Below are 16,927 nucleotides of genomic sequence, written 5' to 3'. Positions count from 1 at the left end.
AAAATAAAAACATTGTAAATATAACATACTAATAAAAATACTAAATAAACTAAATCAAGTACAAGAGGCAGGCAGATAAAATAAGAGAAAAAAAATTGCTTATAGGGATAAAGTATGGACTGTGTTTACCCATGTGCATAGTGATTGGAATAAGTTACAGTACAGTAGCAGCATTGAATTATATGAAAGTATATACACTGCTCAAAAAAATAAAGGGAACACTAAAATAACACATCCTAGATCTGAATGAATGAAATATTCTTATTAAATACTTTTTTCTTTACACAGTTGAATGTGCTGACAACAAAATCACACAAAAATGATCAATGGATATCAAATTTATCAACCCATGGAGGTCTGGATTTGGAGTCACACTCAGAATTAGTGGAAAACCACACTACAGGCTGATCCAACTTTGATGTAATGTCCTTAAAACAAGTCAAAATGAGGCTCAGTAGTGTGTGTGGCCTCCATGTGCCTGTATGACCTCCCTACAACGCCTGGGCATGCTCCTGATGAGGTGGCGGGTGGTCTCCTGAGGGATCCCCTCCCAGACCTGGACTAAAGCATCGGCCAACTCTTGGACAGTCTGTGGTGCAACATGGCGTTGGTGGATGGAGCGAGACATGATGTCCCAGATGTGCTCAATTGGATTCAGGTCTGGGGAACGGGCAGGCCAGTACATAGCGTCAATGCCTTCCTCTTGCAGGAACTACTGACACACTCCAGCCACATGAGGTCTAGCATTGTCTTGCATTAGGAGGAACCCAGGGCTAACCGCACCAGCATATGGTCTCACAAGGGGTCTGAGGATCTCATCTCGGTACCTTATGGCAGTCAGGCTAACCTCTGGCGAGCACATGGAGTGTGGCCCCCCCAAAGAAATGCCACTCCACACCATGACTGACCCACTGCCAAATCGGTCATGCTGGAGGATGTTGCAGGCAGCAGAAAGTTCTCCACGGCGTCTCCAGACTGTCACGTGCTCAGTGTGAACCTGCTTTCATCTGTGAAGAGCACAAGGCGTCAGTGGCGAATTTGCCAATCTTGGTGTTTTCTGGCCAATGAAAAACGTCCTGCACGGTGTTGGGCTGTAAGCACAACCCCCACCTGTGGACATCGGTCCCTCATACCACCCTCATGGAGTCTGTTTCTGACCGTTAGAGCAGACACATGCACATTTGTGGCATGCTGGAGGTCATTTTGCAGGGCTCTGGTAGTGCTCCTCCTGCTCCTCCTTGCACAAAGGCGGAGGTAGCGGTCATGTTGCTGGGTTGTTGCCCTCCTACGGCCTCCTCCACGTCTCCTGATGTACTGGCCTGTCTCCTGGTAACGCCTCCATGCTCTGGACACTACGCTGACAGACACAGCAAATCTTCTTGCCACAGCTCGCATTGATGTGTCATCCTGGATGAGCTGCACTACCTGACCCACTTGTGTGGGTTGTAGACTCCATCTTATGCTACCACTAGAGTGAAAGCACTGCCAGCATTCAAAAGTGACCAAAACATCAGCCAGGAAGCATAGAAACTGAGAAGTGGTCTGTGGTCCCCACCTGCAGAACCACTCCTTTATTGGGGGTGTCTTGCTAATTGCCTATAATTTCCACCTGTTGTCTATTTCATTTGCACAACAGCATGTGACATATATTGTCAATCAGTGTTGCTTCCTAAGTGGACAGTTTGATTTCACAGAAGTGTGATTGACTTGGAGTTACATTGTGTTGTTTAAGTGTTCCCTTTATTTTTTTTGAGCAATGTACATAAGTAGTGCAGTGAGGTGACATAACTATTGCATTGTGTTAGGTGTGTGTACGGGAGGCAAAGTCAGGTGCAGGAGAGCAGAGTATAGTGAACAGGCGCACTTTAATTCCAGTCCAAAACGACAGCACATAAAACATAAACGTAACCCAAAAAAACACGGAACATAACAAAAGTATAGCGCCTGCACAAATCCACATAACAATAAACAATTACACAAAGACATGATGGGGAAACAGAGGACTAAATACATGTAGATTGATTGGGCAATGAAAACCAGGTTTGTATGGATCAAGACAAAACAAATGGACATATGAGAAATGGAGCGGCGATGGCTAGAAAGCCGGTGACGTTGATCGCCGAACGCCGCCCGAACAAGGAGAGGAGCCGACTTCGGCGGAAGTCGTGACACATTGGTCTGGTAGACAAAAGTTCAGTGTGTACAGAATAGAAATAAAAGTTATGGTGCAGTAGTCAGCACATGGTTCAGCTGTTGAAACCGTCTTGTGGCTTGGCGGTAAAGGCTGGCTTTGAGACAGGTGGTCCGAGACTTAAATTCCAATACCTCCTTAGCCCTCCCCCTAAAGTTTACCAAACTGTTGTGATGTTTTTTCTCTTCTTTGTTTTGGTGTTCGGCAGGTATTTTTGCAGGTTTGAGTACACAAAACATTTTTTAGAGGCAAGTCGAAGTTTGGTAGCCGAAGTCTAAGCACCTTTGTCTGTGATTGGTCAACAGTAGGGATTTTTCAATGAAGGGTGTGTTGTCATTCAAAGACAGACTAGTTTTCATGCACATTTTTTCACTTGAGAAATACTGTACCAAACATCTTAGTTAGATGTACAATTGAGCGACTAAGACCTCCTTGGCAAAAACGTAAAAATGAATGACAGATTTCATGAATTATCTTAGATTGATTCTGACTATTTTGAGGAAGTGTTACTGTATGTTGTTGCGTACGGCATCTCAATAAGGACCAATAGCTTTTTTTCATGTTTTTCAAGTAAAGTTATTTTAATAGAGTATGTGGGCACAGACGCTCACGTCACCTAGCCGAGTTCTGCTGGGAGTAAACCAAACATATGTATACGGACGCCTTTAACCCTCTCCCTCCGTTTTTGACAATGGTTGTTAGTACACACCGGTAGAGTATCCTTTGCCCCTGCCTGTCAACCACTGTTTTCCCGCAGTTCTGTTAACAACGGCAAGGGAGATGTTCAGGAGGCACTGTGTGCTAGCTTAGCGAGCTAGTCCTTCTCATTAGGTTATTATGTTGTGATGGAAAATTTTATGATGGTGATTTTCTATTTATAAATGTCTTTGTTCACTGTTGGTGCTTTTCTATAAACCAATTTCTGTGTTCATGCAAGTGACTAATTGAATTAATCCTCACTATCAGTGTCTGCAATTTAGCAGTACGCCCAGAACCTTTCAATTTCAAGATCTCAGCTTAGAGAGAACAAGCCTTGTGAGGCATTTATCTGTCACATCCATGACCCAGTATTGGTCGGTTACATGAATGAAGCAAACGTTAAATGATTAATTAATTTTGAATAAGTTAAATCATGCAAATATGACTTGTCTGCAGTATATAAAGGGAACTAAACGAGACTGCCCCGTTAGAGCTCCTGACAGATTTTGACTATGGTGCAGCAAGTTTGTTAGAACCTCTTCAGCGCGCTGACAATAAACAATGATTAATTTATGATTGACTCTGAGTTTCCCTGTGTAAGAATTTCCACAACAACGTATTTGTTGAATGACAAATATATGGAAAGCTATTACTGCCGCCAGTACAGACATAGTGAAAAACACAAGGCTCGTCATTAATGAATTGCATTGTATCCATTGGTAGTTTCTGATGTCCGCAAGTGATGTGGTGATGTCCCATTCCCTAGGCCTAATTGAGCTCACCTTAGCACTAGTTTGAGTGCCACTTCCCCACAGAGGGACACTTGAAAATAAGGGGGAGGGCTAAGGGGATTATTAGGATCTATCTACCCTGTGCGCTGCCGCCTCCCGCCTTCAAATGAGAGATTTTATGCAGGTATTTACTTTGCAACATGCAATGTAATTGACTAGAACAAAAGATAATTGCATGAGCTATGCATCTGTAGCCGTTAGCCAGCATGGTTGCATCTGTTTCGCTTAGACTAGAGCTTGCTAGGCTGGCTAGCTCACTAGCTAACGCAAGCTGATTACCATGTAGCAACCTATGCTGACTAGCGTCACTAGCATGCTAATGTTGGCTAACTAACGTTGATACGCCATAGTCATGGGTCCGCAAAATCAAGCAATTGGTATTGAATTAATGACAAATCATGTTTTGACATTGTAGTGGCTATTGATATTTTGGTTGTTTGCTTACCAGGGATGTTGTTAGACCTAGCCCCCCTAAAATATTCATTAGCCCCCCTGGGGCAGCAGGGTAGCCTAGCGGTTAGAGCGTTGGACTAGTAACTAAAAGGTTGCAAGTTCAAATCCCCGAGCTGACAAGGTACAAATCTGTCGTTCTAACCCTGAACAGGCAGTTAACCCACTGTTCCTAGGCCGTCCTAGGCCGTCATTGAAAATAAGAATTTGTTCTTAACTGACTTGCCTAGTTAAATAAAGGTAAAAAAAATAAATCCATACCAGTCAATATATTTTCTCTGTGATTTGTTTTTCTTCCGGCAACCGTTCCATCGCATTTTAAACTTCTTACCAGGTGGGCACTAGGACCTGGGGGAGGCTGCTGCACGCACTAGTGACTTTTAGGCCTACTTTTAGCTAACCTTTTGGTTAACGTTAGTTACTTCTGTGGCTTGAGACTGCTAGCTAACAGTAAACGGACAGGAAAAGGCTCTGACAGGACGGATTCATGCAGATAGCCTACGATGTGAATTTGTTGTAAGTTAGAACAGAGCGAGAGCGAGAGCGAGTAGACTTTGGTCATAATCAAAGCTTTGTTAACCAATACGTTTTTATGTGAGGCTGCCTGTAGGCTACATTGTAACAGACGTTGCGAGCTAGCTAACGGTAACAGTGTCTTTTAAATTCGGCATAAGTTATGTGGCGATGATATCTAATTAACGTTGTATTTAATGTAGTTTTGCCATCTGTGCCAGGCTATAAATGAGACAGATGACGTAACATCATGCACATATATTTTCATACTCAATTGCTTTCATTCAGTAGGTCATTGCAAAACAATTATCAGTCAGTCATGTGTAGAAAAGGTGACATAGTGTTGAACACAATGTCATTGTCTTATCCTCAATTTCTCAACTGTAGGCTAGCTAACGACTAACTTTAGATGGACATATGGAAATTATTCAAGAGAGGCAGCGCCAACAGCTCTGCCGAAGGCCAATACGTTGAGAAATTAAGATTTTACCAGTTCAAAGAAACAAATTCAAACCTAAACTGAGTAATCACCTATTAAGCCTTGAGTTATTGTAAATATGAGTTTAATAACAATTCATGTCAGAACACAGCAGACAAGAATGAGGGAAAGAAGCTGGAGGCTGACAGGGCTGTAGGAGCATGTATGACGAAGGTTAAAAAAAGTGAGTAGATGTTTAAACTTTCAGTTAAATGTGTACAGCATATGTCTTACTTTTGTTAGGCATAAATAAATTATGTTCATGATATCTTAAAGGGTCATGCAGAGAGAGGCGTCTGTGCAAGCCAGAGATCAACATGCGAGCTGTATAAGTGAGAGAGAGCAAAGATGCCCAGAGAAAGAGGGACTAGAAACAGATCCAGAGCGAGTGGGACAGAGAACAGATCCAGAGAGAGAGGGACAACAAACATGCCCAGAGAGAGGGGGACCAGGAACAGATCCAGAGCGAGTGGGACAGAACAGATCCAGAGAGAGAGGGACAACAAACAGATCCAGAGCGAGTGGGACAGAGAACAGATCCAGAGAGAGAGGGACAACAAACATGCCCAGAGAGAGGGGGACCAGGAACAGATCCAGAGAGAGGGGGACCAGGAACAGATCCAGAGCGAGTGGGACAGAACAGATCCAGAGAGAGAGGGACAACAAACATGCCCAGAGAGAGGGGGACCAGGAACAGATCCAGAGAGAGGGGGACCAGGAACAGATCCAGAGCGAGTGGGACAGAACAGATCCAGAGAGAGAGGGACAACAAACATGCCCAGAGAGAGGGGGACCAGGAACAGATCCAGAGAGAGGGGGACCAGGAACAGATCCAGAGCGAGTGGGACAGAACAGATCCAGAGAAAGAGGGACAACAAACATGCCCAGAGAGAGGGGGACCAGGAACAGATCCAGAGCGAGTGGGACAGAGAACAGATCCAGAGAAAGAGGGACAACAAACATGCCCAGAGAGAGGGGGACCAGGAACAGATCCAGAGCGAGTGGGACAGAGAACAGATCCAGAGAGAGGGGGACCAGGAACAGATCCAGAGCGAGTGGGACAGAGAACAGATCCAGAGAGAGAGGGACAACAAACATGCCCAGAGAGAGGGGGACCAGGAACAGATCCAGAGAGAGGGGGACCAGGAACAGATCCAGAGCGAGTGGGACAGAACAGATCCAGAGAAAGAAAGTAATCAAGCCGCTGCAGCAACTCTTTCCAGAAAGGAGAGCAGTTTAGGTGACAAAGACACTGGGCCCAGACAAGTGAAGCTGAAAAGTTTACCAAAACCTTCGTATGGGTCACAGAAAAGGGCATTTTAACATTGCTGGTTTGAGAAATACAATTGGGTAGAGCTTTTTGCTTTCCATGTAGAATTTTTGGCAAAAACATTACATTTGATTACTTTGTCAGTAGTGGCTGCAAAAATTTGAAAAAAAGCTTTGTTTATCTTCAGTAAACATGAGATGGCACAAACACACAGAGACAGTGTTGTGGCATGGCAAAGCTACCAGACAACTAGCAATCATGGGAACAGTGCTCAGATTGTAACATCTGCCCATGCTAGTGATATTGCAGAGAGAAGGGAGTATGAGGAGAATTGTTGGGGTCACCTCAGTGTTAGGAAGACAGGGACTCTCTTTCCATGCCAATGATGAATCTAGTGAAAGCACAAATAGAGGGAACTTTTTTGAATGTATGGAGCTTTTGAAGTTTGACCCTTTTTTGCAAAGGTACAGTACTCCATCAAATGCAACAGATCTCTCTCCAAAATGTCAGAACGACATGATCGAATGCTGTGCTCCAGAGATTACGGACACCATAGTCTCTGAGATGTCAATGCCTGGAATGTATGCCATTATGGAGCATGAGGCGAGGGATGGGTAGTCTGAACAGTTGGCTCTGCGTGTTAGGTATGTGACAGATGGGACAGTTAAGGAGCGTTTACTAGCACTAACAGAAATCAAGTCATTGGATGCCCAATCGATAGCAAATGAGTTGCAACAGCAGCTCCAAATGAGGGGTAGCAGGCCTAAAGTGCATTGCATAGACCAATGATGGTGCAGCTGTCATGAGTGGGTCCAAAGGAGGTGTGCAAGCACATTTTAGAGTGCTGCATCCGGGGACAATTTATGTACATTGCTATGCTCATGAGCTTAATTTGGTGTTGTGTCAAACTTGCAGGGCTCGTCCGGAGGCTGCTGAGTTTTTCAGTTTCTTGGAGAACGTGTATTTGTTTTTCACTACATCCCTAGTTAACCACTACAAGTTGAAAACACATCAGTCCAAACTTGGAATAGCATCATCTGAACTTGTACAGCTCTCAAACACTCGCTGGGCATGCCAGCTGCGGTCCATAAATGCAGTCATGGACACTTTAACTGCTATTTTTGATTGTCTATCTGCCATTGGATCCCCAATGGCTGTTGGTCTGAGAGCAAAGCTTCATCAGTTCTCCACCGTGTATTTGCTACTGATGTAGCAGTCCCTTCTTTCTATAACTGAGGGACTACACAAGTTCCTCCAAAAAGAGACTGCAGACCTGGCAGAAGATTGTTTCAGCAAACAATGTCATGGATCCGTCCAGAACTTTCATTACGCACACCTGTCCCCTATTTCCACTGATTAGTACTTGTATAAGTGTGCCCTTTGGTTTCCATTGGGCTTTCCATTATTGTTCCCATGTCCTTTGGTGCGTGTGAGTACCTGTGCTGTGTTTTGGCTTTTGTGCCATTGTGGATTGCGCAGTTGATTACGGGTCTCATCCTGTGTGCGTGTGGTATTTGAGGTACTCCTTGCTTTTTTGTTTGGGTTTCAACCCTTTGCTTTAGGCTACCCTGGGTGGCAGAGTAAACTAGCGGTTAGAGCGTTGGACTAGTAACCGGAAGGTTGCAAGTTCAAACCCCCGAGCTGACAAGGTACCTGTCGTTCTGCCCCCTGAACAGGCACTTAACCCACTGTTCCTAGGCAGTCTTTGAAAATAAGAATTTGTTCTTAACAGACTTGCCTAGTTAAATAAAGGTTAAAATTATGTGTTTGTTTGGTCTTCGTCCCCATGCTTTTACATGGCATGTTGTAATTTGGGTCAATAAAAAAACCCAGTTGCGCATTCCTGCGCCTTTCTCCCGATCCCTTTATACCAACGTGACAAACAAGCTGTATGTGACACACTGATAGGCTAATGCACAGATGCATTTGCCACACAACTTTATGACGGAACCAAAGTACTCTGTGAAATTCGGTGTTGTGTTCCAAAGGCAGATGCAGCAAGAATGCGCAAACATAGAGATATTGTGGTAGAGACCTCCTTGGGTTTAGGCACAGAATTGTCATGTTCTCAAACAATGAAAATAGAGAGTTGTTGCTCCCCCTGCTTGGATAGGTGGTTTGTGAGCTTTATCAGCGATTCGCGAATGTAGATGCAGCTCTGCTCAAAGGCATACATGCATGCAGCCCCAACTCCAAAAACTTCCTAGATACATCATGCCAAGCACATCATGCCAAGCACTGAGTTTGCCAAGCACCACGGTATTGATGTTAAAACAGAAGAGATATTGGTGGCCAGAAACTTTCTTGCCCGGAGAGGCTGGATGTCCTCCCAAAGATATGCTTGCTGTGCATAACCTCCTGGATGATCTGTTTCCTTTCCTTCTGAAGAGCACAGCGCCGGCTGCATTCCTGGTTGCATAAGACAATGGGTCAGAGAAGGCTTGCAAGTCTTGCAGCCATGTCCATTGAGTGTGAAGTGCTTGGGCCATTAAGCCATAATAGTGTCATTGACTGCTTTGCCAACTTGAAAAATAGGAGGTACACTTTAATGCATCCACCCCAAAAATAAGCTTCAAAAGAGAGAAGCAGGAGCAGTTCTGTGATATAGGTTGTAATATTTGTTTGGGATCTTACTTGATCAGATTGTATTTTTCAGTTGTTTTAGTAAGATGGTGAGAAGAAGGCAGACGTTTTAAGTGCCCCCAGCAGATTGTGTATTTGGTGCTAAATGTTAAATGTGCTACCAGAGGAAAAATAACTCTGGACCACCTATTCTCCACACACAGAGATGCCTACAAAGCTCTCCCTTGCCCTCCATTTGGCAAATCTGATCATAATGCTATACTCCTGATTCCTACTTACAAGCAAAAATTAAAGAGGGAAGCACCAGTGACTAGATCAATAAAAAGTGGTCAGAGGAAGCAGATGCTAAGCTACAGGACTGTTTTGCTTGCACAGACTGGAATATGTTCCGGGATTCCTCCAATGGCATTGAGGAGTACACCACATCTGTCATTGGCTCCATCAATAAGTGCATTGATGACGTTGTCACCACAGTGACTGTACGTACATACCCCAACCAGACGCCATGGATTACTGGCAACATCCACACTGAGCAAAATGCTAGAGCTGCTGCTTTCAAGGAGCGGGACTCTAAAACGGAAGCTTATAAGAAATCACGCTATGCCCTCCGAAGAACCATAAAACAGGCAAACCATTACAGACTACAAATGGAAGCAAAGCCGAGAGCTGCCCAATGACAGAAGCCTACCAGATGAGCTAAACTACTTTGATGCTCACTTTGAGGCAAATAACACTGAAACATGCATGAGAGCACCAGCTGTTCCGGGAAGACTGTGATTACGCTCTCCGCAGCCGATTGGAGTAAGCCCTTTAAACAGGTCAACATTCACAAGGCCGCAGGGCCAGATGGATTACCACGGCGTGTACCGGGACATGTACTGAAATACCAACATGTTTTATTAAGCAGACCACCATAGTCCCTGTGCCAAGGATTCTAAGGTAACCTGCCTAAATGACTACCGACGCTCATCACTCATGTCTGTAGCCATGAAGTGCTTTGAACGGCTGGTCATGGCTCACATCAACATCATCATCCCAGAAACCCTAGACCCACTCCAATTTGCATACCGCCCCAACAGATCCACAGATGATACAACCTCTGTTGCACTCCACACTGCCCTTTCCCACCTGGACAAAAGGAACACCCATGTGAGAATGCTTTTCATTGACCACAACTCAGCGTTCAACACCATAGTGCCCTCAAAGCTCATCAATAAGCTAAAGACCCTGGGACTAAACACCTCCCTTTGCAACTGGATCCTGGACTTCCTGACAGGCCACCCCCACATGGTAAGTGTAGGTAACAACACATCCGCCTCTCTGATCCTCAACACATGGGCCCCTCAGGGCTAAGTCCCCTCCTGTACTCCCTGTTCACTCATGACTGCACGGCCAGGTACAACTCAAACACCATCATTAAATTTGCCGATGACACAACAGTGGTAGGCCTGATCACCGACAACGACGAGACAGCCTGTATGGAGGAGGTCAGAGACCCTGGCCATGTGGTGCCAGGAAAACAACCTCTCTCTCTAACTGTGATCAAGACAAAGGACATGATTGTGGACTACAGGAAAAAGAGGACCGAGCACGCCCCATTCTCATCGACGGGGCTGCAGTGGAGCAGGTTGAGAGCTTAAAGTTCCTTGGTGTCCACAACACCAACAAACTAACATGGTCCAAGCACACCAAGACAGTCATGAAGAGGGCACGACAAAATCTATTCACCCTCAGGAGACTGAAAAGATTTGGCATGGGTCCTCAGACCCAAAAGATTCTACAGTGATGCAACCAGAGCATGGTTGCATCACTGCCTGGTATGACAACTGCTCGGCCTTCGACCCCAAGGCACTACAGAGGGTAGTGCAAACGGCCCTGTACATCACTTGCGCCAAGCTTCCTGCCAACCAGGACCTCTATACCAGGCAGTGTCGGAGGATGGCCCTAAAAATTGTCAAAGACTCCAGTCATCCTAGTCATAGACTGTTCTCTCTGCTACCTCACGGCAAGCGGTACCGGAGAGCCAAGTCTAGGTCCAAGAGGCTTCTAAACTGCTTCAACCCCCAAGCCATAAGACTCCTGAACATCTAGTCAAATGGCTACCCAGACTATTTGCAGTGCCCCACACCGCCTCTTTATGCCACTGCTACTCTCGGTTGTCATCTACGCATAGTCACTTTAATAACTCTACCTACATGTACGTACTACCTCAACTAACCAGTTCCCTCGCACATTGACTCTGTATCGGTACCCACCTGTGTATAGTCTTGCTATTGTTATTTTACTGCTGCTCTTTAATTACTTTTATCACTTATTTATCACTTAGTTACTTTTATCACTTATTCTTATCCATATTTTTTGGAATCTGCATTGTTGGTAAGGGGCTTGTAAGTAAGCATTTCACCTATTGTATTCGGCGCATGTGACTAATAAAATTTGATTCGATTTTTTATTTCTTTATTTAGCGCATTAGTTGAATTTGGTTTTTCCCCATTGTGGATGATACTGGTTCAAATGTTCCATTGTCTGAATTGTTGGGTAAATTTTGAGGAACAGTTAACAAAAGGGTGAAACTTAATCTCTCTCTCTCTAAAAATACATGATGAAAAGACGTTTTGGGACCCTCTGCACACATAGACAACTGACACCCACGAAGCATCTTTACCCATCGCTCCACAAAAGCCGCAGCCCTTGCAAAGGGGAACAACTACTTCAGGTCTCAGAGCGAGTGACGTCACCGATTGAAACACTATTAGCGCGCATTACTGTATTTCCAAATTCATGTGAGATACAAGCGATTAACCAAACTAAAACATGGCCACGCCTGGCTCCATAGTTGCTATGAGCGTTCTCTGTCAGACGAGACAGCAATAATCCAACGCCTCATGACCTTTAGACAACAGCTTTGATGAACTGAACATCTTATTTATTACGTGTTAAGCTCTATAACAGTTTTATGAAAAATAAGTTAAGTAAAAAATAGATCACTAAAAAATAAACAATTATTAAAGAGCAGGAGTAAAATACCAGTAGAGAGGCTATATACAGGGGGTACCGGTACAGAGTCAATGTGTGGGGGCACTGGCCGATTTTTTCATTGAGCAGAGGGTCAGGGAGCCAGAACATAATTGCAAATAGTCTTATTTGTAGACTACAAATTGACAGCAAGAAGCCCAAGCATATAATATTTGACTAAAACAATCACTTCAAAATGTTGCTGACATGTGTATATAATCACATATGTATATTATGAGTGGGAATACTTTGGAACATATTTCTAAAATTAAAAATCACTTGGAGCTGATTTGCTGATGTTTTTAGTCTTATGTCCAACCAATATTTGGGTGGACCAAATAAAATCACCTGCGCCTGGACAGTTGGGAAACTCTGCCTTACAGTTTTCTTTTTCAATAATAATCAGTGAAAAGCATGTCATGAACATGGTTTGATGCTTACATCCTTCGCCTCAAGTCCCAGCATCATCCTCCCCAGGAACACGAAACAAAGCAATGCTGTCCTCATCTCCCCGTTGCCCTCGGAATTCCCAACTCCGCACGCTCCTCAACCTCGTGCCACACACAATAAGCCAGGGCCGACACCTACGGTATGTGGGCGGCAAGCAACAGGTACGTCGGTGCCGCTGGTCACCTGCGGTGTCAGATCATCTATTGTCCTCTGCAAAGGCGTCAAACGACCCTCGAACTCACCTTCACCGTGATTCGACGCCTATAACGTCTCAAACGTGCGACAAGAGTTTGAAAAGGTTCATCAACTATGTCGAAGTTTCGCCATAGTTAGTTATGTGAGTCTGCAGTCGGATTTAGAATTTGTGGTAGAGCCCAGGTTGTGAAGAGGGGCGCGCCTATCTTAGATGGTATCGTGTTACCCAAGCCTCTCCCCAGGCCCCCGCAGAAGTTACACATTTTAGTTTTAACCCTCAAATAGCACATCTGATTAAATTAGTCAAAGGATTGATGAATAGTTGATGAATTGTATCAGGTGTGCCAGTTTGAGGATAGGGTTGGGAAAACATGATATTAACCATATTTTTGCGCTTGCTTCGGCAGCAGGTGTTGTCATTAATTAATTAATTTTACCTATATTTAACAAGTCAGTTAAGATAAATCTTCAGCAGTTGTAGGAAAGATGCATCATTTTAACACTAGTAGCCCTAAACCTAAATTCAATGCTATCGAGAAACCGGGCCCAGAACTGTAAGATTAGCTACTATTTTTTTGCCACGCCCGCAGCCCAAATTGCGGGCCTCACAACTAGGTTTACACGCTTGTGGTTTGAAACAATCCACAGCGTTAAAAAAAAAGCTCAATGATTTTATTTCTTTCTTTATAGACAGGACTAATTAGACCTAAATAGTTTGGCAAATGTATTTCAATTCAGTACATCACCACTGCATTGACCTACGATGACCACATAGTAGCCTGTAGCCTACAATGTCATTTTGGAGGCAGATAGCATCATATCACTAGAACCAACTAACTGAAGCAGAATATTTAAAAACAGTTATAAAAGGCTTATATGTTTACGTTGTCAAATGTCAAACTTCTCAAAATACACTTTCTGGCAATAGGCCTAGCTGATTATTGAGATGCAGCTGTCCGTGAAAAACAACGCATCTAAAATATATGTGAAGATCATTTGAAATGGTGAGAGAAGAGGGGGAGGGGTGTGTGGTGACGATATTGGTGTGTTTCCCGCCAAATCTTGCACATTAATTGTTTGAAATTGTTTGCCCTTTGATTGTTTGTATCAATTCCCTATTACATATGTAACCAGTAGTACATTTACCGTTAATCCTTGTCATTTGTTTACGTTAATGCATGGATTAATTAGGCCAATAGTCATTCATTACCGTTCCCATTCTCGACGTGGAAACGTTGTTTGCAGAGTTCACAATCTGCTACACTTGTGAGAAACAAGTTATGGTTGATTTCGTACCGTTATTTACAAGTTGTAATTTTCTTCATTGTGTTTTATTTAGAGCGCTCCATGTGAGTAATGCGCATGTGGCTGGTTTCTCTGTCTTAATGTTGATTTGATTTGATTTGCGCTTGCGCGCCTGAGCACCTATATAAGTACTTGGCCTGGTGCCTGCAAATCTAGGAAAGTGCCCATTAGAGGATGTCTGATTGTCTTAATTATCTCACCACCAAAGAACCTGTATTTATCCGGATATTTTGTGATTTTATTTGTACGCATTTTTGATTTAGTTGACCTACTGCTACATTGGCCGAGGCTATATCTTAGATCCATGCGCTCATTTCTTCAGCCTCCAATGGATCACGGTCCAATCAGTGTCCATATAGCAAAACCTGGTGTTCTCGCATAAGTGGCATTTTAACTTTGAGATTTTTTATCATTTTAATTCCGATTTGTATTAACCACGTGACAATTATTTTGAGACGGTATTGAAATGCGCATATGAAAATCATAACTGGCACACAGATCGGTGGAAACGTTAGGATAAATTGTAAACTTCCTCAAACTTTAAACTCACAAATTGAAACTAGCGCCACCTAGGAATAGACCGATGTGAACAGAGCGCACTTTTCTTTGTAGGTCTACTGCATAATTACAACGTGTGTGAGAGCGAGCGATAACGAGAAGGTTGTTGTAACTTAGATGGTTCCTATGCGATCCATCGCGGAGAAAAGCGCTCACCTCTATCCAGCACGAGCGGGCGGTAGCACCACTTGTTGTGGCGTGCCCAGCGCTGTGTTGCTTGCTTGACTAGTGGGTGTGTTGTTATGTGTCAATAACATTTAGACTACGTTACCCAGCAGGATATGCGGGATGGTTGAAGAATGCCTTGCATGGCTAAACATGGAGTTTTCTTGCTGAAGTATATGTTCATTAAAAGTAGTTAAACCCAGCCCCAGTTTGTCATTATATAAGGAAAAAAACATAACAGTGGGCTGGCTAATACACCTAAGTGTTTGACAAGGGCAGGACAGGCCTGCGAGCCAAGGGCGAGAGAATGCCATGTTCCTTATTTGATATTGTTCCCATTCCCCTTTCTCCAGGTTTAGAATTGTAAACAAAACAAAAGAGTGTAAAATGATTGTGAGAGACGCTCCAGAGCACTTGATATCCACCACAAGGGGAGAGAGAGAGACGTGACATAACTCAAACTAAACTGTCTATCAATAGAGCAGAGCGTGTGTCGAACTCCAAACACCCCACAACTGATAGATAGGAGCATATCATGACCACACCAGTTACAAAACAAGGCTGAGAGCTCTCCATGCAGAATGAGGCCCATATACATTTTTCTCTCCCCTACCAATCCCATTTTCACATCAATAATGCAACATAAAAATAGTTGAGAAGTTTTCTTTTTAGTCCAACAGCACAAATTCTTGCAGTTTTACCATCACCACCAGAGGGTGCTGCAGCACCCCCAGCACCTGTACTTCCCGCATTATATAGTCTGGCAGTCGCGGATGGGTTATTACTATCAGCAATTGTGAGCGGATGCTGGTGAACAAACAGCTGACCCATGCACCACTACAATGCAGATTCGCAGCATAGACCAAGGGACAAGGGTTCCGACAGGCGGTACTGTAGTTTAATTGATGCCGAGCCCAGAAAAATTCCTAAAGAGACACTTATCAACTTTGTGCCAAATATATCCATTTCAATTTTACATAAATTGTCTTTCAAAGTAAAAAAAAAACAACATTTTTATTTGATTACTTTTTTCTCCATCACTCGACCGAAATTATTAACATTTTAAATTCATGTTGTTACATGGACAAGTGTGTCACATGCTCACACAGAAGGAAAAACTATGGAAATCACTCACACTCTCGTCTGGGACCTGCTCTTTCTTATTATAGCACAGTGATCTCATCTCACACAGTGAGAGTAATTTGTGTTCATGGCCAAATGTTCACAACTATTTGTGGCTAGACAAACTAGCTAGTTGAGTGGCTTGATAATGGTAGCTAGCATTACCCTAGCGGCTGGGCACACAAGTCAACAAAATACTCTAGCTAGCATTTGAAGCTAGCTAGCTAATGTAATGTTACTGTACCAGTAGGCTTGCTACTTGCTATCTAGCTAATGTTAGTAAGGGAAAAATATCTGTGTCTGTGGAAAAGATAGTTAACTTATCCTATTAACTAGCTAGCTAACACTACTGTAATGTTACTGTACCGTTGGGCTTGCTACTTGCTATTGTGTGTCACTGTGAAAAAGATGGCTAGCTAATCATATATACACAGCCTATTTACTTGGCTACTAGCTGATGTGTTTGTTTGATAGCTACTTGAATTGAGTGTTTGTGTGTGTGCTCTGTGTAGGGACCGCGGTGGTGTAGCACTGTAGTGTGTTTGAAGACTTTCTGTGTCCGAGGGGAGTGGAGAGCTGAGAGAGTTCAAGGTAACTGTGGAGATTAGAGGGCCAGTCGCAGGGAGCATACTGCTGCAATCACACAGCCTTGGACCTATCACAACACTCCATGTGGTACAGGGAGCCATCACTGGTAACACAGAGGGGTTGAGATAGGGGAAGGGAGGCGAGAGGCGCAGGTGGAGGAGGACGTTTGAGATGGGGGAGAGTCTGACAGTTGGACGTTCTAAGTCTGTGTACTGTTTCAGTTTTCAAACAGCCTACCTGTCTATGAATCTGGAGATGTTTGGGATGGAGAGGACAGTGGACTCAGTGGAGGACATCCCAGCCACTTGGCAGTTTTGTCACTGCTATTTCCTACCGACGGGTAACAGGACAACACTTTTACTTATACAATTCACCTGATTCATTGATTATATTTACAAACAGGTCACCACTGCTCCAGCCATCTCCTTCTCCCTTTGTGATGTCATATCCCTTTCCTGTTTAGGCACCTGGCCAGCTGAGTGCAGATGGGATCTCCTTCAACATAAGGCTCTTGATGTTCTCACCCCAAATACACACAGGTGCACACATACACA

At 43.9% G+C, this 16,927-nt stretch overlaps 1 protein-coding gene across 3 annotated transcripts in view; it reads right to left on the bottom strand.

Annotated features, from left to right (window-relative positions):
* Positions 1-12,786, bottom strand: part of LOC135516726 (collagen alpha-5(IV) chain-like) — a 74,941-nt gene extending 62,155 nt beyond the window's left edge. For all 3 annotated transcript variants that reach the window (XR_010451975.1, XM_064940954.1, XM_064940953.1), the window contains exon 1: positions 12,432-12,786. Coding sequence is in view for 2 of the 3 variants with exons in the window: in XM_064940954.1 (XP_064797026.1) it covers positions 12,432-12,497 (66 nt within the window). In the remaining variant the exon portion in view is untranslated. The remainder of the gene's footprint in view (positions 1-12,431) is intronic.
* Between the last annotated feature and the right edge of the window lie 4,141 nt (positions 12,787-16,927).

The sequence above is a fragment of the Oncorhynchus masou genome, chromosome 3 (genome assembly GCF_036934945.1).
Source record: "Oncorhynchus masou masou isolate Uvic2021 chromosome 3, UVic_Omas_1.1, whole genome shotgun sequence".
In the NCBI taxonomy this organism is placed as follows: Eukaryota; Metazoa; Chordata; class Actinopteri; order Salmoniformes; family Salmonidae; genus Oncorhynchus; species Oncorhynchus masou.
Note: the sequence above shows the minus strand (reverse complement) of the source record. Positions and strands in the feature narration are given on the sequence as shown.